Source organism: Balaenoptera borealis, assembly GCF_965194805.1.
Source record: "Balaenoptera borealis genome assembly, chromosome: 16".
Classification (NCBI taxonomy): Eukaryota; Metazoa; Chordata; class Mammalia; order Artiodactyla; family Balaenopteridae; genus Balaenoptera; species Balaenoptera borealis.
This window is the reverse complement of record NC_138872.1, coordinates 79,743,343-79,768,487: the sequence shown is the minus strand read 5'-3', so window position 1 is coordinate 79,768,487 and position 25,145 is coordinate 79,743,343. Positions and strand designations below refer to the sequence as shown.

Here is a 25,145-nt window from a genome sequence, read left to right as displayed (position 1 = left end):
CAACCTAGTTCTTTTTGGTTACTGCATAGTATTCCTTAGAATTAACGTGCCCTAGTTTGTTTGAACTTTCTGCCCTTGTGGAAACATTTAAGTTGTTTTTGCTTTTTCCCTGGGAACAATGTTTCAGGGAATGCCCTTGAACACGGCTCATGGGAGCATTTTTCTAGGACAGATGCCCAGGGGTTACATGATATATATATTTATATGTACTTGAAATTTTATTAGATCCTGCCAGATTGTCCAGATCAAAGACTGTACTACCACAGGAAAAATGTTTTCTTTTTTGGTGTCATCATTTCATGTCTTGCATAAGAAGGTCTTCTCATTGCTAAAGGTATAAACAGATTTTTCTGTATTTTTATTCAAAGTCTGTAGTTTTGCTTTTTACATTTGGCTCCACACACCCCGCCTCAGGGAGGGGGACTTTTTCCATTGTATTGGTACCACCTGAATAGTCCGCTTTGTTTTTAGACTTGCTGTTCTATTTCACTGACCCATATGTTTGCTCCTGTACTACTGCAATCATGTTTTGAGTGTGTTTGTCCTTTAAAAAAAAAATTGTGTTTATATATAAATATATATAAAATCATAAAATTTTTCATTTTAACCAGTTTTAAGTATACAGTTTGGTGGCATTAATCACATTCATAATGTTGTACAACAATCATCACTATTTCCAGAATTTTTCATCAGTCCAAATAGAAACTCTCTACCCATTACACAATAGCTCCCTTTTCCCCTCCAACCCTGTGCCCTGTAACATCTACCCTACTTTCTGTGTCTGTGAATTTCCAAATTCTAGATTTCACATAAGTGAAGATGTGTCTGGCTTCTGTGTCTGGCTTATTTCACTTAGAATAAGTTTGCAAGGTTCATCCACGTTGTATCATATATCAGAACTTCATTTCTTTTTATAGCTGAAGAATATTCCATTGTATGGATATACTCCATTTTACACATCCGTTCATCTGTTGGCGGGCAACTTGGGTTGTTCCACCTTTCGGCTATTGTGAATAACGCTGCTCTGAACACTGGCGTACACTTACCTGAGTCCCTGTTTTTAATGCTCTTGGGTGTATACCCAGGAGTGGAACTACTTGGGTCCTATGGTAATTCTGTGTTTAACTCTTTTCCTTGGTGGCCACAGAGGAGATGTCATTTCCTTCACTGTTAGTAGAAAGATCAGTCCCTGAGTCCTGTTCTTACTCCATTTTTACATTCACCTGCCCACATTTCCCCCCACCCCTGGAGCCAAGCACAGAACTTGGCACATGGTGGTACCAAGTAAAGGCCGGCCTGGGTGGGTGGGTGGATGGACAGATGAACTCCAGACCACTGGAAGAGCAAGATTTTCCCTGACTGTATAACGGGACAGCAAGAAGCAATGGAAAGAGCCTGCAGCCATACTATTGGCGCATGCATCCGACAAGAGACCTGAGTTCTGTTTCTTACATGAGCCCTTAGTTTCTGTGTGTCTTGTTTAGCTCATCTGTGAAAGGCAACTGCACTCCTGCTGTACAGGATGTTGAGACATGAGATCTGGGTATGAAAGCCCTTTGCTGACGTCAAAGGCACTCACTAGCGGGAGGGATCGCAGAGTCCCGTGTGTACCCCACACTCAGAATAGAGCCTGGCACATCGGTGAACTGATTTCTTGCATGCATTCATTCCTACATCCAACCACTATCTACTGAGTGCCTGCTCTGTGCCAGGCAGTGTTCTGGAGGCTGGGCTTCAGCCATGAGCAAGAGAGACAAAAAGGCCCTGGCCTCATCAATCTGCTCAAGAACAAGATCCAAGAACAAACCCCAAGAGTCCTAACTGCCTTCCCAATGCTTTTGGTACCAACTCTAGACTTTTTAAAAACACAGCAAGAAATGCCAGTGGAGAGCTTGTATTTTAAGGAGGTGTCTCCAGCTTTAAGGAGAAAAATGGATTTGAAAATGTAAAACAAAGAATAGGCCAGGTACTTGGCAAATCAAGCAGCTTGAAATGCCATGAGGGAGGGGAACTTTTGGGGGTTTCTGTGTGAAGCAAAGGGAGAGAAAAGATTCCAGATACTCCCCTGACTGCCACCCACAGGAAAAATGTGAGAGCCTCCAAGCCTCTTCTTGCAGGAGTTTAGGGGTGGGAATCAGGGCGACTGTCACCAGGCTCTTTGCAACACTAGGTCTGCCTAGGAATGTTGCTGGTGACACTTTGGCCCTGTTTGGCCCCATGGGAGACAGAGGTTTGCTTATCTGGTTTGTTCACTGAGCCCTGCCCCTCAGGAGCCCTTGGAGGTGGCCCAAGAGCTCATGGCCACTGAGCACACATCCCATGCACTGCATATCACATTCCTGTAGGAAGATGTCCCTGGCCTTCTGCCCCTTCCCCCACCTGCCTCCAGCCTCTGCTTGGTGCTCCCTGGCCACCTGCACTGTCTTCTTGTGCAGGTAACCCTCACATGGGCTTGAAATGATCTGCGGGCTGAGACCCTGGCTTTATTTGTCTCAGTAGTCATGGCACTTAGCCCAGTGCCTTGCATATAGTAGACACTCAATAAAGGTTTACTGAATGGAACTAGAAGGGAGAGGTTAGTAAAAGCTGGATTAACATGTAAGGGGTGTTGAGGGCAGAAGGAGCCACAAGTGAGGCAGGTGGGTGTCGGGGAGGGGGCAGGTGGAGGGTGGCCCGTGCAAATAAGGGTGACGGCTGGCAGAGAGAGGCCAGATGTGGGTCTGATTGAGTGGGCAGCCAGAGAAACAACACACACACACACACACACACACACACACACACACTGATTGATTGATTGATTATAGGAAATTGGCTCATGCTACCATCTGCAAGCTAAACACCCCAGGAAAGCCAGTGGTGTAATTCAGTCTAAGTCCAAAGGCCTGAGAACCAGGGGAGCCAGTGGTGTAAGTTCCAGGCCTAACTGATATCCCAGCTCATGCGATCAGGCAGAAAAAGAACTGAAATCTCCCTTCTTCTGCCTTTTTGGTCTATTCAAGCCTTCAACCTTGGATGATGCCCACGCACTTTGGGAAGGGCCATCTTCTGTACTCAGTTTCCTGATTCAAATGTTAACCTCTTCCTGAAACACCTTCACAGACACACCCAGAAATAACGTTTAGCCAAATATCTGGGCACCCTGTGACCCAGTCAAGTTGACACAAAATTAGCCATCACAGCAGGCTAGGTGATTTCAGAGTCAACTAGCATTACCAAGCAGCCCCCTGTGGCCGTGCTATGTGCATCCATTTGCCCTCCAAGAGTGGGTACTACCCTACATACAAGAAGAGAAGCTAAGTCTCAGCATTCGCACCTAAACAGAGCAAAGCCTCTTCCCATCCTTGGCAGGCGTTGGGTCATGACTACAACTTGCTGCAACTTTACCTCTTCCACCTCAGACCTTCTGTGGCTTCATACTCCATCCTGCTCCAATGTACTATTTCAATGATTATTATTACTGACAGCGATAATTAACATATGTGTGGTGCTGTAATAGAAACGACAGCTAACTCTTACATAACATTGGATATACCAGGCAATTCTCTGTGTTTTACCTACATTAACTAGCCTCCTTTCATCAATGGGGAAATTGAGGCACAGAGAGGTTGAGTGACTTGCCCAAGGCCACATGTGGCCAGGGTTGCAGCCCAGGGTCTTATCTGACTTTCCCAGTAAGCTGCCCAAGGCCATATGGCAAGAGAAAGCTGGAGGTTGGACTTGAACCTGGGAATTTGGATTTAAAAACCTTTATTCATCCAGACTTCTGACTCTGCCTTCAGAATCCTGGGATGTTTTTACTGTGAGGGGGTCCTCGAAGACCCTCTCACTTTCCCTCCTTCTCCCGCAGGCCCTGTGCTCACAGGTGTCCCCTGCCCCATCTGCCTGTGTGAGCAACTGCCTTCTGCTAAATGGCTTTTGTACAGAGCCCATGTCCTGGCTCTTGAAAAGGAATGTGTGGGATGAATAAGCGCCTAAAAATAACTCCGGATCAATTTTTTGGGCGGGGTGGGTTGGGGTGGGGAGAGGGCTGTTTTCCTTTCTCTCCTCTCCCTCCCTCCTTCTGCCCCCAAGGCCCATAAACTGCTGCTGGCTGACAGCTGGGCCAGGCTGGCTTCCTGTAAGGCTGTAATAACACAGAATTAGCCTGGCGGCCGCCCTCTCCAACACAAAAATGCCAGTGCTTGGTCACTACAGACGTCTCCGAGTTGCTGCCTTCCTGCCCTGGTCCATGCTCCCGGGACAGGTCCTTGTTCATCAGATAACTGGGCGAGACAGATCCCTGGACTTGTCCTCCCCATGGAGGAGCAGTGGAAAAACCCCTCCAAGTAAGAGGCTGGTAGCTTCTGGGCTGGGGCATTTGAGGGAGCCCCAAATTCCTGCCTCCAGGGAGGAGCCTGGAGGGCAGGAGTGGAGTGCTTTCTGGCAGCCTGGGCCCCCGCATCGAGGTTTCCAGGCCGTCTGCTGACTCAGGGCCTTGGCTGAGTGGCTCGCATCTGTCTCTGTGCTTCTAACAGGCCCCTTACCCCCACCAGCCACCCACAGGCCGCCTGGAGAGGATTTAGAAATCCAGCAGCTCTTTGCTGCCCACAACCCGCCAGCTAAAAGCGGCATCCTGAGAGTGGGCTACATTTCTTCCTCGGCGGAAGTCTTGCAGAATGGATTGGTTTTGGGGGTATGCCAGGCATTTTTGTACAGCTCAGCCGTGCTTGGAGTCTCTTTTCGCCTGTGATGTCAAATATGTAGAAAGGGACACTGGTGTGTAATATGGCAGGGGTGGGGGGGGAATGGAATGGCAATGTAAGGAGGGAAAAGAAACCTACCAGGGGCAAAGGGTTCAGAGGTCCCCGCTTATGCTGAACCTTGGCCAAGCGATGGAAAATTCCAGGTGGAAGCTCAGAAATTCCCAGTGTAGAAGTGCTAAGGGAAGTGCCACACCTCCTAGTCTCCTGCATCCCTCGGCTTCAGCCAGGACTGGGGCGGGGCTTCCTGTGCCCCAGCTATGTGGTTGGTTGGTGGTTCAGTTGTTCCCGGTCTCGGGTGCACATCAGCATATCCTGGGGGAGCTTGAAAATGCCAGTGCCCAGGCTCTGTCCCCAGGCCAGTTATATCAGCATCCCTGGGGTGGGGCCCCACCTTCCCAGGTGATGGCAGCGTGCAGCGGGGGTGGTGAGCCACCGCTGGCAACAACCTGTTTTCCTCCACCCTCCGCCTTGCTTCTCAGCTTCTGATTTCTCAAATTCAGAGGTGGGCACTGCCACACCAAGCATCATGTCCTATGTAACGGGCTGGGTAAATAATGTTGAGGGCTGCTGTGCCGTTGATGATGATGACGATGACGATGATGATGACAATTTAGGCCACACTCTAGGGACTAGAAGCATTCGAAAAGTCCTTTGCTATGACTTCATTACAAAGAGTCCCCTATAAATACCGAAGGGAAAAGATCAGTTTGAAAGTTGTACTTAAGGTCCCAAAGGGCTCTTTTTTTTTAATTTTTTGGCCACAGTGCACTTGGCATGAGGGATCTTAGTTCCCCAGGGATCAAACCTGTGCCCCCTGCAGTGGAAGTGCAGAGTCTTAACCACTGGACCACCAGGGAAGTCCCCCAAGGGGCTTAGAAACAAAGGTTCCCCTTAGCCCACAGCCAGCAAATGACCCATCCTCTGAGAGCTTTACTGCCTTCACCTGGGCCTGGCCTGAGTTGGGTTCTCTTGTCCTGAGGACCAAGCGAGCCTCCCACATGGCCCTCCTGGCTCCCTTGACTCCCGGGAGACTCCTGGATCTGCGTCTCTGAGCCCCACCTACTCAAACTGCAGCGTGGCCAGAGGCCCTCCCTGGGAACATGGCCAGCCAGCAGGGCGGACTTAATGCAGTGAAGACCACGTTCCTCCCCACAATGCCCCGGAAAGCAGGGCCCTTGTCCTAATTCCTCCTGATTCCTCTTTACAGGACCACTTGCCCCCAGCCCCCAGGGTCAGATCTTCCTCTGCCCCGCCTTCATCCTGCAGACGTTCCCCTTTCCCGACTGTTCCCTTCTTGAAGCCCTGTCTTCCTGGCTCCCCACTGCTGCCCTTGACCACCTGCAGCCTCCAGCCTGTCTCCTCCCTGGAGCTTCCCAGGTAGCTCTCCCAGCGGCTGGCCTCAAACACAGCGGGGCAAGAGAGAACCTACAGGCTGGAGGGGCAGCAGGAGCCATCACTCAGCCCACCCTCTATGGCCCGACTCCGCTCCACCCTCACCAGGGGCTCCAGCCAGCCTCAGCCCAGCTCCGAAAGCCGAGGGTCACTAGCCCCGCTTTACCTCTTGAGTCTGTGTCTGGCTCTTCGTACACAGCAGCCTGTCTGTCTTTCTGCTGCCTACACATGAGCCTGAGTGTCCTAGTTGGGAGTCCCTCTCCCTCCCCGTGGACCTGCCGCTTCCACACAGATGCACATGGCCTGTTTCACTCGCCATGCTTGGTCACGCTACCCTCCTGCTCAGCCCTGCCGCCCAGTCTTCCTGCACGTGCTCCGATTTTCCCCAGCTGCCCGTCTCCCGCCACAGTTCCATCCACACGCTCCTTCCCCGGACCCCACAGGAGGAAAGTTCAAGTGCGCTGGCCGTTGAAATGGGGTGTAGGGCAGTCCCTGTCCGTGCAGATGCACGAGCTGCTCCAGGATTGGCAGGGGCCTGGTAGCAGCCCTGCACAGTCCTCTTGAATTGCCTGAGAGCTTCTGGTTTTCTCGATTTGAAACTGCTGTCTGGCCCACTCATACCCCAGCCCATTTATGTGTATCATTTCTCTGGAGGGAAGCACATTTCCCGGATGCTTTAGCAGCTGCAGCAACTGAAGTCCCAAAGGGAGCCACTGGTAAGCAGGACTGGAAATAGAATTCTAGATCTGGAGGTTCGCAGATGATAAAACCAGGGCTTAAGCACTCAGGCTTATGCACACTTAGTGCCACAGTGAGAGGGGTACCCCAGACCACTGGCCCTTCCTCCTAGGATGGCCCTTTCCCTGACCAGGAGGGGACATTTCCAGGAGCTGCACCCCTGGGCTCCCAGGTATGCGCCCGCAACTCCCTTGGTCCTGGAGGGGGCCTGATGATAGCAGAGCCCTTGACCTTTCCCAGCTCTAAGTGGCACTTCAGGCCTCTTCTCATTACTCATTTATGCTGAGGGTCCCCGGGGGTAGCTGTGACATCTCCAGCGGTCCCAGCAGGGGCAGACACATCCCAGCTGATGGAGGGGCTTCCATGGCCTCGCTCCTGGAAGGCTGACAAGCTGTCAGCAGACAGTGATCTGACCCCAGCAGTGCCTGAGTTTACCCTGGGGAAGTGGGCTGTGAATACAGAGGGAAAGCAGGGAATTTGCAGGCAGACGACCTGTCATAGTCGCATCTATGGGACCTTGGGAAGACACTGGCCTCTCTGTAGCTCATCATCCATATCTGTAGAACTGTGAGCTGGGGGGATGAGACAGGACAGGGTAGGCAGAGCATCTGGTCTGGTGCCTGGCACGTTGCAGGTGAGTTCCTTGCTCCCATGGACCCTGTGATGGGCAGGCCACTCACAGATGTTTATTACTTTTAATGCAGGCTCAACACTGCCCTTCAGTAGCTAAACCTTTATTGAGCAGCTGCTCAGAGGCCAGGCCAGAGCCCTTGTGCCAATTTGGTGGCACTGCCTGCTCAGTGCCCAAAATGGAGATTTATGGAGATTACCACCCATGCTCCTGTTTGGGCCTTTTGTGAACATCAACACACCTGAGGCTGGTCCGGGTGACGAGGGCTGGTGGCCTGTCCACAAGGAAGCCAGGGGTTCCTGCAGACCCGGTACCTGGCTGTGGCGTGAGCTCGGGACTCCAATCAGATGAGTTAAGCTTCTGACAACCTGGCCCTTCAGGACCACAAAGGATGAGGCTTCTGGGGGCAGCTGTGGCAACTCATTGAGCTGAGTCGTTTCACACGGATGCCCACCGAGATCCAGGGCTCGGCAGAAACGTCCAGGTGGGGAACCTTTTTGCCACCAGCTGCCCCTGCCAGCCGAAGGCCTCCCCAAGAGAGTTATCAGCTTCACATTTTATTGTCACCATGTCACCAGCACCTGGGTATTGCTGAGAGGTTCCTATAGAATGAAATTTGCATATGGAAAGCAAATAACTAGGATTCGATATAAATTAGAGGTATGCTCCAAGAGGTCATGGGAAAGACTTCCCACTGGTTCCAGCTGAGAGGTTTTGGCAAGATAATGTGGGGATGGAGGCTGATTCCCTTTGTAACCTCCAGATGCTGGGGTAACATTTGTAACCACCAAGGAGGTGGGAATTTTAGTCCCTACCTAGCAGTTCACTCTCTTTTCTAGTACTTTCTTAACTCTGGGGTCTCCCTTCTGCATTCTCTGCTTTTCTTTTACTTCCCCTCATTCCCCTATGGTTAAGGGATTTTCTCCGTCATGCCCAGATATCTCATTCATTGATTAGTTTCCTGCCTAAGCTGCAATCATTTTCTCTCTCCCTGGCTTGTTATAGTCAATATTTATTTTAACTTCAGTTTCAGAATTTGGGACAATGCCAGGTATCTCTAAGATATAGGCCTGTTTAGTGTGTTCAGGGGAAATGTTTCAACTGCTTAAGGAGTCATTTCTTAGGACCCATCCTTGCATATCCACAGCAGATAAGCCTATTATACAGCAGCACACACAGCGAAGGGAGAGGGAATAAGGGTTGAAGTCCAAGAGGCAGCTAGCAGGCCCTGCATTTGAATCACTGATGCTCGGTACCTGGCACTGGGGATTTATGCCAATCACTTAGGGGAAGGAGGGGAAGGCAGCCGAATTCAGTGTAATTAATATATAATTAATAAACAAGGTTTTAAAATGAAGAAAAACAACCCCGTAAATTAAAATACATGCTAACAATAACATAGTTCACACTTCCTGCCAACCCCAGTGAGGGCAGGTTTCCCACAGGTAGGGCAGTGCCAGGTGCCCAGGATGCTGCCCAGTGCGATTCAGCACGAACCCGCAATAGGGGCTACGAGCGGAGTAGGGGCTACGAGCTGGGGCTCTGGAATACACTGCCTGCGTTCAACCCTGGCTCCCCTGCCTGTTAGCTATGGGGCCCTGGGAAAGGCACTTAACCTCTCTGGGTCTCCTTCCTTATCTGTAAAATAAGGATAATAATAGTAACGCTTAGTATACAGGGTTGTTGTGGGGACTAAAAGAAATAACGCCTGTAAAGTACTTGTCATAGTGCCTGGCACCTGGTAAGAACTCAGGAGACGTTATCAGTTGCTATTATTATTCACAGCATGACACAGTGCCCCCACCTCACCTCCCACCCCCGCTGCCAGCAGCACCCCCCTTCCCACTCGCCTTGTGATGCCCTGCCCTTCAGGTATCCCGAGATACGTACTAGGTCAGGGGACTCTTTATGCATCTTGAGGTTTTTTTCTTTTTCAACTTTTAAGGGTAATCATGTCCCTGCAGAGAGAGGCAGCGGAAGGCTTTTCCCACTGGAGTCCAAGTGACTCGTTGAAAAGGCCAAGTTCTGTCCAAAGAAAGACCCGTGGAAATACTCCATGACGGAGCCACCAGGATCACAGGCGGTGCTGGGATCGCAGTCACCCTGGCCAAGCCTCTGTTTGCAGATGTGCCCGCACGGGAAGATTAGGCGCTACTCAGCTGGTGGCTGCGGGCTAATGTCCTCTGTGGCTCGGCTGGGTATAGTGGCTGTAGTTCTATATTTTTTCTCCCTACAAACCTATTAACTTACTGTCATTTAAATCAGAATGACTACTGTTATCCTTGGCTTTTTTTGTTGTTGTTTCTTTTTTCTTATGAGTTCAGCTTTTTAAGAAGAAAATATCTAGAACTTTTCAGGAACTAGCCACCAAGGAAATGGGGAGATGGGTGTGCTAAAGCCAAGCCTGAGGCCAGCCCCCCACAGTGCTGTGTGCTTTACAGGCACTGGTTTGCTTTAACTCTCAACATTGGTCCTGGGAGGTAGAATATTTATTTCTTTTCAGGGAAGAAGACTAAAATTCAGAGAGGTTAAGGAACTTACCCATATCTAGAAAGTCATGCAGCCAGATTTCAACTTGAGGTCTGTCTCACTCCGGAGCCTACATTTTCGAGAAAGAAATGTAACAGCCACCGTTTAATTTAACAGCCACCGTTATGATGCAGGTAAAATATTTCATTACACTCTCCTTATGAAATGCTAAAACACGTTAGGCAAAGCTAAAGAAGCTTTGGACCTCCCCTCCCCATCTCAGTGCCTTTTCCGGCTTTCTTTCTTCTACAACACCTCACGTGCAAAATAAGTGTTGTAATAATCATAATACCTGTTCTGTCTGCCTTACCTGAGTTGAATGAGATAACGGGCAAAAAGGCATTTTATAAACTTTGCAGCCCTCTGTATATGCTTACTGTTAGTGGTAGCATAGTAACATGCATTATATAAGGCCATTTTGTAGGGAGTATTGTTTAGTTGTTTTTTGTTTTTTAAATATTTATTTATTGATTTAGGCTGCGCTGGTCTTAGTTGAGGCACACAGGATCTTCGTTGCGGCATGCGGGATCTTTTACTTGCGGCATGTGGAGTTCCTAGTTGCAGCATGCGGAATCTTTAGTTGAGGCTTGTGCACTCTTAGTTGCGGCATGCATGTGGGATCTAGTTCCCCAACCAGGGATTGAACCTGGGCTCCCTGCATGGGGAGGGCGGAGTCTTACCCATTGGACCGCCAGGGAAGTCCCTATTGTTTAGTTTAAACCTCATTACTGGGAATTAATGGAATCTCATGCCTCAAAGTACTCGAAGGCCCAGCCCTGAGCCTCTCAGCGGGGTCTTCAGTGTGGTAGTTGTAGGGCTAGGCGGCAGAATCACGGTTCTCCAGTAGGTGTCACCCTCCACCAGGAAACATCCTCTGCACCGTCTGTACCGGCTTCCTGTGTCCATTTAGCACTTCTTAGTTGAAGTTAGGTGGAGCAGTGATTCCGGTGTGGAATTTGGGTTGACAAGAGGCCTGGGGCAGTTAAGTAAGTATGGGGTGGGGCACTCAGGGAGGCTCAGCCTCTGCCTGAGGGAACTCACAGGTGAGCAGAGAGAGCCCAGGGCAAGGACCACCCCCATCCAAGGTTGATGCAGGCTATACCCAGAGGCTGTCCATTGCAGGAAGGGACTCTGAGTGACTGGCTATGTCTGGATGGGTCAGGGATGTCTTTGTAGAGAAGGTGATGTTTGAGATGGGTTCTAAAAGGTGAGAAAGAATCTTCCAGGCTGAGGAGGTGGGAAGGGCATTCCAGGAGCGTCCTGAGGTGGGCCAGGACTTCACTGATGGGGTGGACAGGAAAGGATGGGAGAAGGTGGGTAGAATGGGGGGCGATGAGGCCAGGTTAGTAAGGACCTTGAGGGCCAGATGAACTGTGGAAGGGTTTTTTGTTTCATTTTGTTTTTGTTTCCGTTTGGGGTCAGCCAGTAAGGAGTCACAGCTAAAGGTGTAGAAGATGAACTGGACATGTAGCGACTGGAGGCAGGGAGGCCGGTTAGGAGACTGTGGTTTAAAGTCTTATCCAGTGCAGGAGCAATTGGTATGGGGAGGGAAGACATAGACTGGAAACTGTTGGCAAGAAAGAACTGCATGGACACGGGTACTGATTAGATGGGGTGACAGTGGCAGTTGTCAATGGAGGAATTAAGGCTGACCTTGATGTTTCTAGCCTGATGAACTAAGTGGATGTGGAACCATTAAAGAAGACAGAAAACAGGAGCAGGAGCAGATTGTGAAAACAGAGGGAAAAGAAAATTTTATCTTTGGATTCCTTGAGTACGAGGTGCCTGTGAGACTTTCCCAGGTGTTGATGTCCGGTAGACAGTTGAATATAGTGACCTGGAGCTGATGAAGAAAGGACAGCAGCCTGAGGGGCACAGCATTCTTATTTTGACCTACTGTTTCTCTTTCTATCCAGTTTATTCAAAAGAGACTCCTCCAGCCTGAGCTGGGTTTCATGCACATTTCAAATTGCTTCTCTCTGTAGTGGCACAATTAGAAATGTCTTTCCTTAAAAACCTGAGACCACAGGATGCCTCGTGGCACAGACGCTGTGGAACGGGGAATGCAAAGCCCCCATCTTTTCACTTCTTCTCTAAGTCTGAACCTGTCACCCCAAGAAGAGTTGCAGGAAAGGCAGGCACCCAAAGATGTTTGTGTGCTGGGCAGGCCTAGCAGGTGATGGGTTAGCCAAGGCAAAGAAGCCCAGGCTCTCTTAAGAAGCTGTTTGCTCCTTCCCTGTATTTGTATGTTGTGTGCGCATGTGCATCCATATGCTTGCCTGTAGGCACTTTCTTATTTGCCGGGGTGCCCCCCCCCGCCCCCCAAATGGAGCAGGAGAGGGACAGCCCTATTCGTGGCTCCTGCTGGCCTCTCTTTCACAAGAGCAGCTCCCCAGCAAAGAAGTCCAGCAGAGAGAGCAGCCCTGAGGCAGGCGCCTGTCTGGAGCGGTGACACTGGCCCTCACTGCCTTTGGGCAGTATGTTAGTTTCCTGTGTCCGCTGTAACAAATTATCATCAACTTGGTAGCTAAAACAACGGAAATTGATTCTCTCCTGGTTCTGGAGGCCGGAAGTCCGAAGTCACATCACTGGGCCAAAATCAAGGTTTTGACGGGGCCCACTCTTTCCACAGGCTCTAGGAGAGAATCTCTTCCTTGCCTGTTGCAGCTTCTGGTGGCTGACAGCACTTCTTAGCTTGTGGCCGCATCACTCTAATCTCCACATCCTCTGTGTGTCATATCTCCCTTTTACAAGGATGTCCAAGACTGCATCAAAGGTCTACACAGATAATCCAGGGTCTTCTTCCCACCTCAGGAGCCTTGGCTTAATCATATGTGCACATGATCTTTGCCACGTAGAGTAGTATTTACAGGTTCCAGGGATTAGGACCTGATATCTTTGGTGGTGTGTGTGTGGCGGCGGGTGGGGCGGGGGGGAGGGCATCATTCAACCTACTACAGGTAAGGTTTGGGAAAGATCTTTCATTCAACCCTTAACACCTGTGTGTGAAGCAGGTGTCACTATCCCCATTTTAGCAATGAGAAAATGGGCTTTGCCAGCTAAGATGTCAAGATCTATTGGGAGACCTTGATCAACCCCAGGCCTAAGGGTTCATAATATTTTTATTTTCATTTTTTCATTTATTATTATTATTTTGGCCACGAGGCACAGCATATGGGATCTTAGTTCCCTGACCAGGGATTGAACCCGTGGCCCCTGCATTGGAAGTGCAGAGTCTTAACCACTGGACCGCCAGGGAAGTCCCGGGTTCATAATATTTTTAAAACATGAAATCTATCTTTTATTTTTTTTAAAGAAAAAAGGTGGTTGTCCATTTAAACAACCAGATGATCCAAAACTCATTTCTGCGTTGGGTGACTCCTGCTGGCTCACCTGGCCCTGACCTCCCTCGGGTGTCCGGGTTGGAGGATGAGGAAGTGGTGGCATGCTTCCCTCCTGCCTCGTACCTCATTTGGGTTGACTCTTGTAGACGTGAGTCAGTAGCAGGGTCTATGGAGCCCAGAATACCAGAACTGACCAGGGCACCCTCCTGCCTTCCCTGGCTGGGGCACTGTCCTGGAAGAGCTGGGCTTGCCAGGGGCAGCCCTGGAGTGGGGCGGGAGAGTCAGTGTGCGGTCCAGACTCAGGGTTAGACAGAGAGACCTGGGCCCAGAGAGCCCTTTCCTGAAGCTGAGGGACCCTGGACTGGGCTCTGGAGCTGGGAAGTAAAAATAACCACCACGACAAAAAGCCCCTGACCTTCCTGTACTTCTGCTTTTATATCTTATTTATATCATCTTTTATATCATGGGGTTCTCACAACCCCCTAGAAGGCAGGCAGAGAAACAGCCCCTATGACATGGATCAAGAACTCAGCTTTGAAGGGGAGGGTGCTGTCCTTGTCAGCCCAGCAGGCCCTGGGGCCAGGATGGGGGCCTTACCAGTGCTGCCTCCCCAGCCCCTTGGTGTGGGTCAGAGGGCCAGCGTTGTGGATGCATCCTGTCACCTGTTTATAAAAATGGATTTCACTCCGTGGCAGCACGAGAAGCTCTTTTGGGCTTGGGCTGCACTGTCCTTAGTGAGGTTTCTTCTGCCCTCATTTCTCGCCAGGTGTGTGACCTGGGGCAAATCACTCCCCTTCTCTGGGCCTCAGTTTCCTTACCCTGTAAAGCAGGCTTGGTGTAAGTGGACTGGGGTCCGTGCTGACTCGGCTGACCTGGAAGGCTGCTTCTTCCTGCTCCTCCGAGGATGTGAGGCAGCCTGTGTTGAAACCATAGGCTTGGGCCTCCAGCCTTTTTCTGGAGACCGTGCCCCAAAAGAGCATTTGCCAGGAGCCCTTTTCCGCCACCAGCCGCATCTCCTTGCAGAGAGGAGTCTCTCCCATTTCTCTTAGGCAGACTAGGCATTGAGTAAGGGAGTCTGGCTTGAGAGAAAGGGGCTCTGAGCTCAGGGCAGACATCATTTAGAAGCCAGTAGGCAGGTTGGCTCTGGGCTCCCTTGCGGGGGGCCTCGGAGCCTTCCGGGGATACCTGTACCACTTCCTGCTATTCGTCCATCTGTTTGCGGACCCCAGACTCTTCTGGGCGTCCCCTCCGGATTAGCCACAGGCGGCTAACCACTGGGTCTGAATTCCGCCTTTGTCCAGTGAAGCCAAGTGGGGAGGGGCCGAGCAGACCCCCTGCCCCCACTGGAATGTCGGCTCGGTGCGCCCCCCAGCTCTCCCCGCTTTTCAGCCGCCTCCGCCGCTCACTCCCTGAGTCCCACTGATCCCACCACCCAAACGCGCACACCCGCGCACACACTCACACTCACTCCCCGGCGGCCTCGCTGCGGGCTCAGCGATCCTGGCCGCGGGCCTCGGGGAGAAGCGACCTTTTGTTATTCAAATCACACCCTCGCCGCGCGCCCGGGCCGCAGGCTCCGGCCCCGGGAATCCGTCCATTGATCCCACCCCGCCCGGCATCCCCGCACCGCCACCACCGTCACCGCCACCGCCGCGGCGGCTCGGGCGCCTGCAGCAGATTTCGGGATTCCCCGGCCCCCGGGCGCTCCACCGCGCCGGGCCGCGCCTCCCCCGCCCCCGGTGCGCGCTGCGGCTCGGCGCGCGGCCCCCTCCCCTTGCCCGCCTCCCCTCCCCCTCCCCTTCCTTTCTCCGGACCAGCCTCGGTCCTGCCGCCGCCGCCGCCGCCGCCTTCCCCGGTCCGCGGGGGCCCTGCCGGCCGCCCTCCCCGCAGCATGGCACCATCCGAGCTGAATTAGCCGGGAGCAACGTTCGGGGCACGCGGGATCTCCAAGGGCGGGGGGGCGCCCTGCAGCCTCGGTCATGGATGTGAGCAAGATGGTAAGTGAAGAGCGGGGGCTCTGCCCTGGAACCTCCGCGTCCGCGTCCCCGTCCCTCCCCCCGTCCCTCTCTCCCTCCCAGTCGGCTTGATCCATTGAAAGTTTCTGGATGGTTGATCCTGCCTGTTGGCCCCAACTCCAGGCGTGCTGGAGGAGGGAGCGGGGCCAGGATTCTGGAGGCGGGTGGCCGACACAGCTGGGCTTCCCGGTTTCCCGCCGCGCTGCCGCCAGGGCTGCCCCGGAGAGCTCGCTAGACTCCAGGGAGAGAGGGCTGTTGAGCTCGCCTCCCACACTGGGGAACCAGCCTGGTGGAGAGAGGGCAGGGTTGCGGGAAGGGGGCTCGTCCTATCTCCTCCAGAGCCCCTGCCCTCACACGTATTTGAGATTTATGGGAAGATTTTTGGACTGAGCCAGTGGGCAGGAGGGCACAGGTGGGTGGCCTGGGAGAGCAGTGAGGAGAAGCCAGGGCTTTAACCATCCTACAGGGTGAGGGGACAGGGATGGACCCCTTGGCATAGACTCCTTGGAGGGGTGTTCTAGATTTACCACTTGTAGACCCCCAACTGCCTTGGCTTAGGGGGCAGCAGACACCATTGACTCTTAAGCATCTAATTCTCTGGAGGGAGCTGATTCTTCCCCCAGGGCAGCCCTCCACTCCCCCAGGGGCACAGTAGGAGCTGAATACAGTGTTGTTCATTGATTGATTGAGGAGCAGCCCTGGGGGTTGGGGTGGGAGTAGCGGTGGGATGTGATTTGGGGGACTCTGAAGGGAGGGGTTCTCTGGGAGCACTTGGAGACCTGGGGCAGGTTTGTCTAGGAGTTCTGATTGGCTCCCACTCTGAATGAAGATTTAAAGGTGTCCTTGAGATCACTACCACCCTGACCCTGGCTTTAGACCCACACCCCAGCCTTACAACCTTTGAGGGCCGGTGCCTCAGGTTGGAGAGGTACCCCATGATGGCCTGTGCTTCATGGGGGCCCCAGGGCTTCAGAGGAAAAGACCTGGGTTGGGGTGTGTCTGGGGAAGGGGGGCTCTGGATCTGCCTATACCTTAGGGAAGGGAAGGTACTGGAATTTCAGTTGGTCTTGTACAGAATTAGGCTAGTTTTTCCCAGAAAGTGTCCTTTGGAAATAGCCATCTCTTTGGAGAAGACCAGTAAGCTCCGGGCCCTGCCAGGCCTTTGACATTCTGTCTTGGGTAGGCGACAGTGGGACAGGGAGCAGAGGATGGGTGAGAGTCATTCCTTCCCGTGGCAGGAGACCACTCTCAAACTGAGTGCTGCCCCTGGGGCGAGGGGCCTCACTGGCTCTCATCTTTGTCTGAGGACACAAACCTGCCCATGGTTGGGCAATGCCAAGAGGCTGGACCACCATTCCCTATGTGTGTATCATGAAAGCTTATTTTCTCTGGGTAACTATTAAAATACCCCTCAAAAAAGTCATCTATGCATCTGTGGGGATGGGAAGGTGGAAAGCTGAGCAGCAGCCAGACCCTTTCCAAGAGGTGTCTTAGCAAGACCAGAGTCACCTGTCTAGGCTATGGGGGAGGGCGGGTGGGAGGGACAGGGAACCTGAAGTTCTAGTCCAATGGCTGCCAAACCAGATCACCTCTGAGCTTCCTTCTGTCCCTGAGCTTAGATTCTTTCCAAAGCCTGGTCTGTGAGGACCAGCTTACAGGGTTTAGGGACCTCTGTCTCTAGAGATCTGGTCCACTTCTGACACTACCACCTCCCTCCATCCATCCCCTCTTTAACTCAACAGTGTTTATTTAATTCCTGTCATTTCTATAGCAAGTGCTGTGTGAAGGACACAGAAACGTAACGTATGGCCTCCTTGCTCCTCAGGCCCTTAGCATCTGGGTGAGGCGTCCAGAGAGATGCAGGCCAACCTAACAGCTATTAGTGCAGGCCCCGATCAGAAGGCTGTGGGGTCTGCGAAGGGATGGGCTGCAGAGTCCAGAAGAAAGACGAGGCCCTAGGCTGGGTCTTCAAGGCTGAGTGGAGTCGGCTCTGCTGAGAGCAGTGAGGGGCATTGCCTGTTGGGAGTCGCAGGAAGACAAATGGGCAGAACCCATTGGGTGAGGCTGAGGATGTCTGGCTGGGACAGAAGTTTGAGATCAGAAAATGTTAAGATCGCTGGTTGGGGCCCAACCAGAAAGGCCTTGAACGCCAGCCAAGGCGTTCCGACTTTGGCCTGTAGGCAGTGGGTAACCTTCAGAGAATTTTGGACACAGGAGAGGCACATGTGTTGCCTCTTTCCTCTTTTAGCTTGGGGTCCAAACAAAAGTGATATTAGATTCTCATTAATCATTGAGCAGCCAAGCTTCCAGCCCAGAAACAATTGTTCTCAGCTCTTTGTAAAGAGCACAGACCCTGGACTGTGTAGCAACGAGAACCTTACCCACCCCAGGGAATTGGCATCTGCTTCCTATTCCTGCAAAAGGCCGAAGTTACTTTCTGTTCTGACCATGAAAGCCCCATCTCCGGTTTAAAGTCCTCATTCTGGGGGCCCTTGGCTCCAGGGTAGACCTCAAACCCAGCATTTCAGTCACATCCTTGGCAAAGCCCAACACCAGCCTTGGGGTTTCACTTGCTTATTGCTGAATGAGAAAAAGCAGATTATAGTTTATCCCTTTGAGCATGTTTCTTAACCTTTTAGCCTCGTGCGTAAAATGAGCCTTGAGCATCCTCATCAAGGTTGGAAATAATTCTTTAAGGCACAGGACCTAGCATAGTAAGTCCTCCATACATGGTGGCTATTATGATAATGATGGTCCCCAAAGTCTGATCTAAGATGACTCTGATCTCCCCCACACACACACAACCACACACACATCCTTTATTTTCTTGATTGGCCTAAAGAGCTGAACTTAGGCTGTATTTCAGTTGACTGCTTTGGGGACCAATTCTCCCAAGTCTAGTTATCTTTCTGAATGAAGGTACAAATGAGTGGAGACAATGGATTCGCCAGCTGCTGTGACCCAATGAATTTTTGATGACATCAGATATCTGCCCAAGGGAGAGCTGGTTTAACCCGGCACTCAGGGGTAAAGTGCAGATGCCTTTTGGGGGTTGATGATGGGGGTCTGTGCCTTTACTGAATACAGAGCATGAATGCACCGTGCTGTAATTAGGGGATCAGAGTCATCGCTGTCATTTCTTAGCAAAAGGACATATAGTTTATGTAACGATTTATATTCACATAGTGCTTTACAGGTTACAATGCATTTCACACCTGTTCCTGTTCACCACAACCCCCTGAGAAAAGCAGGGCAGAAAGAATTAGCCACATTTTACAGATAAGAAAACTGAAGTTCAGAAAAGTGTAATCCTGGAGCAAGATGTGGTATCCCCAGTTCTCCACATCACCAAAATTATGACAAAGCCAATAAAGGGTAAGGAAAAAGATTTAGTGAACAGATTCTAGGATGGACAGAAGCTGATCTAAAACGATGAGCTGGAGGAGGTGGCCTTTGGCTTCTGGGTCCCCCAGGGGAGAAGATTCAAGGAGAAGGGATTAGCATCCATCTATGTGGACTACGCCCCTCGTCAGTCATCTACAGCTGTTTTTAATGCTTGGGGTTTCTTTATGAATCTCGGCTGCCTGCCTCAAATGTGAGACTTCTGACCCCTGGGATCTTCCAGCTTACACAGCAGGAAGATGGGAAGAGGTCAGGAAAAAAGCAGAGAAAAGCATCTCAGGTGTTCTGAGTAAATGATGTTGATGGTGGGGCAGGAAGAAGCTTCAGGCCAACCTGCCGCCTGCTGAGGTTCGTGTGTATTTGCTGGGTCGAGGAGAGGCGTGGTAGAGGGAAAGGCGAAGCCAGAGAGATCCCAGGGTAGAATGATGCCCAGGACTCTACCCACAGCTTGCATCAGCTAAGCCATGTGGAAAGGAAGGCTTAGTGTCTGAGCTAAATAACCAGTCAAAGCTGGACATGGATGACCGGCTTGGTGAAACCAGAGCAGTGTTTTCAGTTCTGGGTCACAAAATATCCGTTTAGTGGGTTGCAGCTAAGCATTTGAAAGAGTGAAACAGACTAGAAAACATCCAAGTATATTCCATGTAAGAAGGTTCATGAAATTGGTTTGGTTGTATACACACGCACACACGAGCATGGACTGGCCTTGTAAGATGTGCTTTTTACCGTGGTCAGAGTCAAAGAAGATTTGAAGCCTCTGACTAGAGGCTGTCCAGAGAGCGGTGAGGAGGACGTCAGCCTCATAAAATGAGTAGTTCCGTCTGTGGAAGGGAAGACTGCAGAGAGGCTGATCGACAGCTGAGGGCTGTGGGGAGGAAGAGGTAGTTTATGTACTGGGGTGGGGGGGGCTCTGGGAGGTGGGGCTTTGGCTGGCCAGGACCGCCCCACAGCAGGGCATCCTATGGCAGAATCAACTCCCTGAAGAGGGAGAGCACCTCCCTGGCCATTGGAGCTGCCCAAGGACCCTAGAGGAGCATGGCCTCCGAGTCCTTGCCAACCTAGAGACTCTGGCTCAGTGCTCAGACTTCGGGAACAGCCCTCAGAGACCTGTCATTCCTCGGCTAAGGTGTGGCTGGCCCCACGTGAAAGGCAGCTCCTTTTCACACTGGGGAGCAGTTCCAGAGAAGTGAGCTTTATGCATCACCAAGCACAGTTTCTCAAACTGAGCAGAGCATCACGGACCAGCCACCTTCTCCAAACAGCCCGTGGAATAAGGTCAGGGATCAGAGATGACATTGGCCTCAGCCAAGTGCCAGTGGGGAAGGAAATCTGTTATCTGCCTCTTTTTAAAATGCTTACGAAAAAAAGAGTTTTTGATTTACCATCTGATTGCTGTCTCTTGTTGTCACTGAACACTAAGATTTTATCCTACCCGGATGAGGTTCCGTTCAATTCAGACGCATGTTGAATCCTTACTGTATGCTCAGGCCCCTGGGGAGTGAGTGTTAAGATGTTGGGGACCCAGAGCTGAGGATGGCCGAGTTGTCTCTTGAAAGGCTTAGAGTCAAGAGAGGGAGACAGATTTCCTTGAAATGCTTTGAGTGGGAGGACTCATAGACATTTGTAGTTGATAGAACACTCCCACCCGGATTATTTGCTCCCTCAAAATAGCCTTGAGAAAGAAACAGGATTTAGTGTCCTAAGTTCAGATGCACATGTAGGTTTTAAGACAACCCAGCCCACAGATGACCAATCCTCCCTGCCGACCGACCCTCCCTGCCGTCTTCCCCCTACTCCACTCCCCTCACCCCAAACCCCATCCCCCCAGACACAGCGCGGTGATTTTTTTGAAGAGCATGTCCAGGGGCTGTTTCCGCTCTACATTTGTCTTGTTTCTTGCCCTAGAGGTCCCAGTCCAAAGCCAGACAGGCACGTGGTCTGGCAGCTGCCCCTGAACCAAAGGATTTTCGCAGTCAGACAAAATTCATGTTCCCCGGGCCACCAAAGAAATTAAGCCATTTTAAGAAAGAAAAAAAAAATCTCTGTGTCTCCTCTAGATTCCTTAAATCCTAGTGAGTCTTTGATCTGGAGGTGATTGCTTGTGAGCAAATAGGACAGGGATTACAGCGTGGGAGGCATATTTATAAATGTGAGTGGAAGCCAGCACCGCCCCCTGCACATAGAGGATCAGAAGGTGACTTCTGTGTCCTGAGACTGCCCTACTTGCTGACCAGGGGCTTTGGAGTCACAAAGGCCAGAGGCTAAATCCTGATGCCACCACTTGCCACTCTAGGGCCACGGACAGGTTAGCTGACCTTGCTATACATCAGCTAACTTTCTCAGATCGATTGGTGTCTGCCAACTTGTGAGAGGCTGAGATGGCCTGTTTACAGTTCTTGGCACATGGAGGGGTTTCGTAAGCCATGGCTATAATTATTAGTATTTTTGCTTATTCATTTAGGCAACAAATAAAATCTTTTTTTTTTTTTGGATTTACAAGCAATCCTTTTGTTAATACTTTAAAAATTTTTTATGTTATGGTCTCAACATGGTTTGTATAATGTTGATTCTCTGGCATTTACTGAATCTTCCTTTATGGCCTAATCCATGTTTAATTTTTGTGAATGATCTATGTGCACCCAAAAAGGATGTCTGTTCTCTGTTGGGTGAATTCTCCATATATTTATTAGTTTAACCTTAATACATCTCTTCATCTTTGTAATTTGCTTTTTGTGTTGTTTAAGCCATCAGTTTCCAAGAGAGACCAAATAAAATCTTGAAACTTTAGGTGAAGTAGTAGAACAGTCCTTCTTTCGGGACCACCCCTCTGCTGGTAATCAGGGCAATCAGACATGTTATAAGTAATTACAGTACACGTGATAAAACGCACAGGGTACTTTTGAGGGATGTGCTAGGGTGGGAGAGGGTGGGCTTAACTGCCTGGCACTAGAGGAGGGGGCTCACTGAGAAAACTGGAGGAGGAGGGGGAAGGAATTTGCCCAGAGGGTAAGGAAGGTAAGAGCATTCCAGGCAGAGAAAGCCATGCATGCAAAAGCTCAAGGTCACAAGACCACGGGATGGGTTCAGGACCCACCTGTTCTTTATACCAGAAGATTAGGTGTAGTCCCTGTTTCCGTGGGACTAGCAAAGTTCCCAGAACATGGGGTCTAAATCTTTATACCTCGGTGTTGTGTTTCCTGGAAAAAAGTGGTGTTTAAGCTGTGTTGTGAATCTGGGGAGTGGTGATTTCATTGATGAAAATACATGACGCACAGTAGGTGCTGATTGAATGGGTGATGAAGTGATGAGAAGACATTCCGGTTAGGAGAGTGGCGCTGTGTGCAGGTGAACGGATGTTGAGTAGGTTTGTCAGGAGCAGGGCCAGAGGAATGAGAGAGGAGAGATGAGTGGGAGCAGGGAGTGAGGGTCCAAGTTAAAAATAATCAGCAGGTGTTGCATAAGTGAGGCAGTCTCCACTGAAGAGTCAGACCCGAAAGTGCTATTCTGGCCAACAGGCTTACACCTGCTTCTGGTCCCAGTGCCTGGATGTGGCCCTTGCTGGTGCCAGGATACGCGGGGGAGCTGCACACTATGGGTGGGGGAAAGTTTTTTGGAGATGAGCATTTCATTAACTTTCTATCATGACCTCTCTTTGGAGCACGAGTTCAGCCTCATTTTCTGGGACCTAAAATAGCTTTCTTTTGCTGGATTTCTCCCAGGCTGGATTCTTAGGGAAGTAGTCTTACCAAGTCACTGCCTCCTTGGCCCCCCTAGCTCAAAGATCCGTGTCAGCAGTTTTAGTGCTGGACGGCGATTTTCCCAGTGCTGTCAGCTAGGGTCCTGGCTATCATCCTTTTTGTCCTGTGCATATGTCAGCATTGTCCCCTGAGTCAGCAGACTCTGAGTTCTTTCTGTGACAACTTTCTGCCTATGCTTTGACTTCTCAGCTCCCGAGGGGAGATGGCCATGAGTGTACTGGCCTCGGATGCTGTAATTTAGGAGGGCTGGGCTCCTGCACTTTTGGTACATTTTAATCTGTTAGCTGTAGTCATCAGCAGCTGTGGTGAGGAAACAGGTAACCCACAGGAAAACATTTAACTTACGCTAATTTTCAGAAAATATGAAAAAGTGTAAAAAAAAAAAAAAAAAGCAAGATCAGGCATACTCCCACCATCCAAAACTACTAATAATTTGGTATAGATCCTTACAGACTTTTTTATTCATGGGTGTGAATGTGTACACACCAACACACATGCACGTGTGCTAGGTTGAACCATATGAAAGGGCAAAGAACTTTTTAGAAGTCAAAAATGGCCAAATGTTCATTTGATTTAACAAAATACAAGCATATACACATAGACAAATACATAGTTAAACAAAATGGGGCCATGTCATAATACAGTTTTGTAAACTTGTATTTTAGCTTTCACTACACTTTAGATCTAGAAACAGTTATATCAGAGTGGTGAAGGGCATCGGTCCTGGAGTTCAAATTCCGTAGCCACCACTTGCTCACTGGGGCAGGGGACCGAGGCTCCCTGAGCCACAGTTTTCCCACTTGTGTAGTGGGATAATCACAGTAACCTCCGTATAATGTTGTTGTGAAGGCAGATTCAGCAACTGTTAGCAATTCATATTTCCAGATGAGTAGAGCCATGTATCGTTTCATTGTAATCACTCTCCCACTAATAGACATTTAGCTGTATCCGTTTTCCACAGTTGAGGTAAGATCCTTATACACATATCTAAGTGTGTCTATCTGGTCACTGCTTTACACTTTGATAACTTGGGCTTTAAGATTTGGGCTTGGGACTTCCCTGGTGGCGCAGTGGTTAAGAATCCGCCTGCCAATGCAGGGGACACGGGTTCAAGCCCTGGTCCAGGAAGATCCCACATGCCATGAAGCACCTAAGCCTGTCCTCCACAACTACTGAGGCTGCGCTCTAGAGCCCCAAGCCACAACTACTGAAGCCTGTGCACCTAGAGCCCATGCTCCCCAACAAGAGAAGCCACCGCAATGAGAAGCCTGCGCACCACAGTCAAGAGTAGCTCCCACTCTCGGCAACTAGAGAAAGCCCGCGCGCAGCAACAAAGACCCAACGCAGCCAAAAATAAATTAATCAATTAAAAAAAAAAAGGGGCTTCCCTGGTGGTGCAGTGGTTGAGAATCTGCCTGCCAATGCAGGGGACACGGGTTCGAGCCCTGGTCTGGGAAGATCCCACATGCCATGGAGCAACTAGGCCCGTGAGCCACACCTACTGAGCCTGCGCGTCTGGAGCCTGTGCTCCGCAACAAGAGAGGCCGCGATAGTGAGAGGCCCGCGCACCGCGATGAAGAGTGGCCCCCACTTGCCGCAACTAGAGAGAAAAGCCCTTGTACAGAAACGAAGACCCAACACAGCCATAAATAAAAATAAAAAAAAAATAAAAAAAAAAAGATTTGGGCTTTTCAGAATTTTTTTTAATTGGTGTGTTTTGGGCTGAGTGGTGCTTACAGGGAAAGTTGCTTGGACGGTTCTCTCTTCCGTTGCCCTATAGCTGTACGCTAGGCTCTCTGGGCCCGGCCTCCTCTTCTCTTTTTCACACTCCGCAACACTGCCATTGGGCACTGGCCCCCACTTTTGTGCCGGGTGCTGGCCTCTCCCCTGAATGCCCCTACAGACCCCTTCTCTAGGCCGGCTCACTGGGTCCCAGGGAAGGGCCGCCGGGTCTGACCCGTTCAGCCTGGTTCGATGCTCACCCCACCCTCCCTACAACCTGCACCCACCAACCCCTCCTCCCACGGGCTGTGTACACAATGCCACCATCTTTCTCCCCACCTAGATCACTCTCTTTGAAGCCAGGACTTAAGTCTCACTCATCTGTGAGTTAACTTAGTACAGCACCTGACATAGGTGCTCAGTATTTGTTTGGTGGCTGAATTTATTGAATGAATACAATCATGACTGACTAATTAATGGCAGGACTTAAATAAACAGAGGTGGTTTGGGGAGGATGGGGTTAATCTAGGTTATAGGGGTGGCTTGAAGCAAAGGCTTGGGGTGCAGCTGTGAGCCCCTGGATGTGTCTGGCATCGCTGGAGCTGTGCTTTATTTTTATTTATTTATTTATTTATTTATTTATTTGACCGTGCCATGCGGCATGCGGGGTCTTAGTTCCCTGACCAGGGATCGAACCCGTGCCTCCTGCGGTGGAAACACAGAGTCTTAACCACTGGACCGCCAGAGAAGTCCAGGAGCTGTGCTTTAGAAAGAGAGGTCTGGCCATGTCATGACCACCAGGTGCTGGTAGCCCAGAAACCAGCAGGATGTCAGGCCTGCGTGCCCAGCGGGGGTTCACCCTGCCTGGGCCC

At 50.8% G+C, this 25,145-nt stretch overlaps 1 protein-coding gene across 2 annotated transcripts in view; it reads left to right on the top strand.

Annotated features, from left to right (window-relative positions):
* The window catches only part of HIP1 (huntingtin interacting protein 1), a 152,465-nt gene that overhangs the window by 52,426 nt on the left and 74,894 nt on the right, over positions 1 to 25,145 (top strand). Inside the window, exon 1 of one of the 2 annotated variants that reach the window (XM_082360241.1) lies at positions 15,195 to 15,373. The exons of the other annotated variant lie outside the window; for it this stretch is intronic. Coding sequence (XP_082216367.1) covers positions 15,356 to 15,373 — 18 coding nt within the window. The 5' untranslated portion in view covers positions 15,195 to 15,355. Of the gene's footprint in view, positions 1 to 15,194; positions 15,374 to 25,145 lie in introns of those variants that run through there. 2 annotated transcript variants of the gene reach the window in all.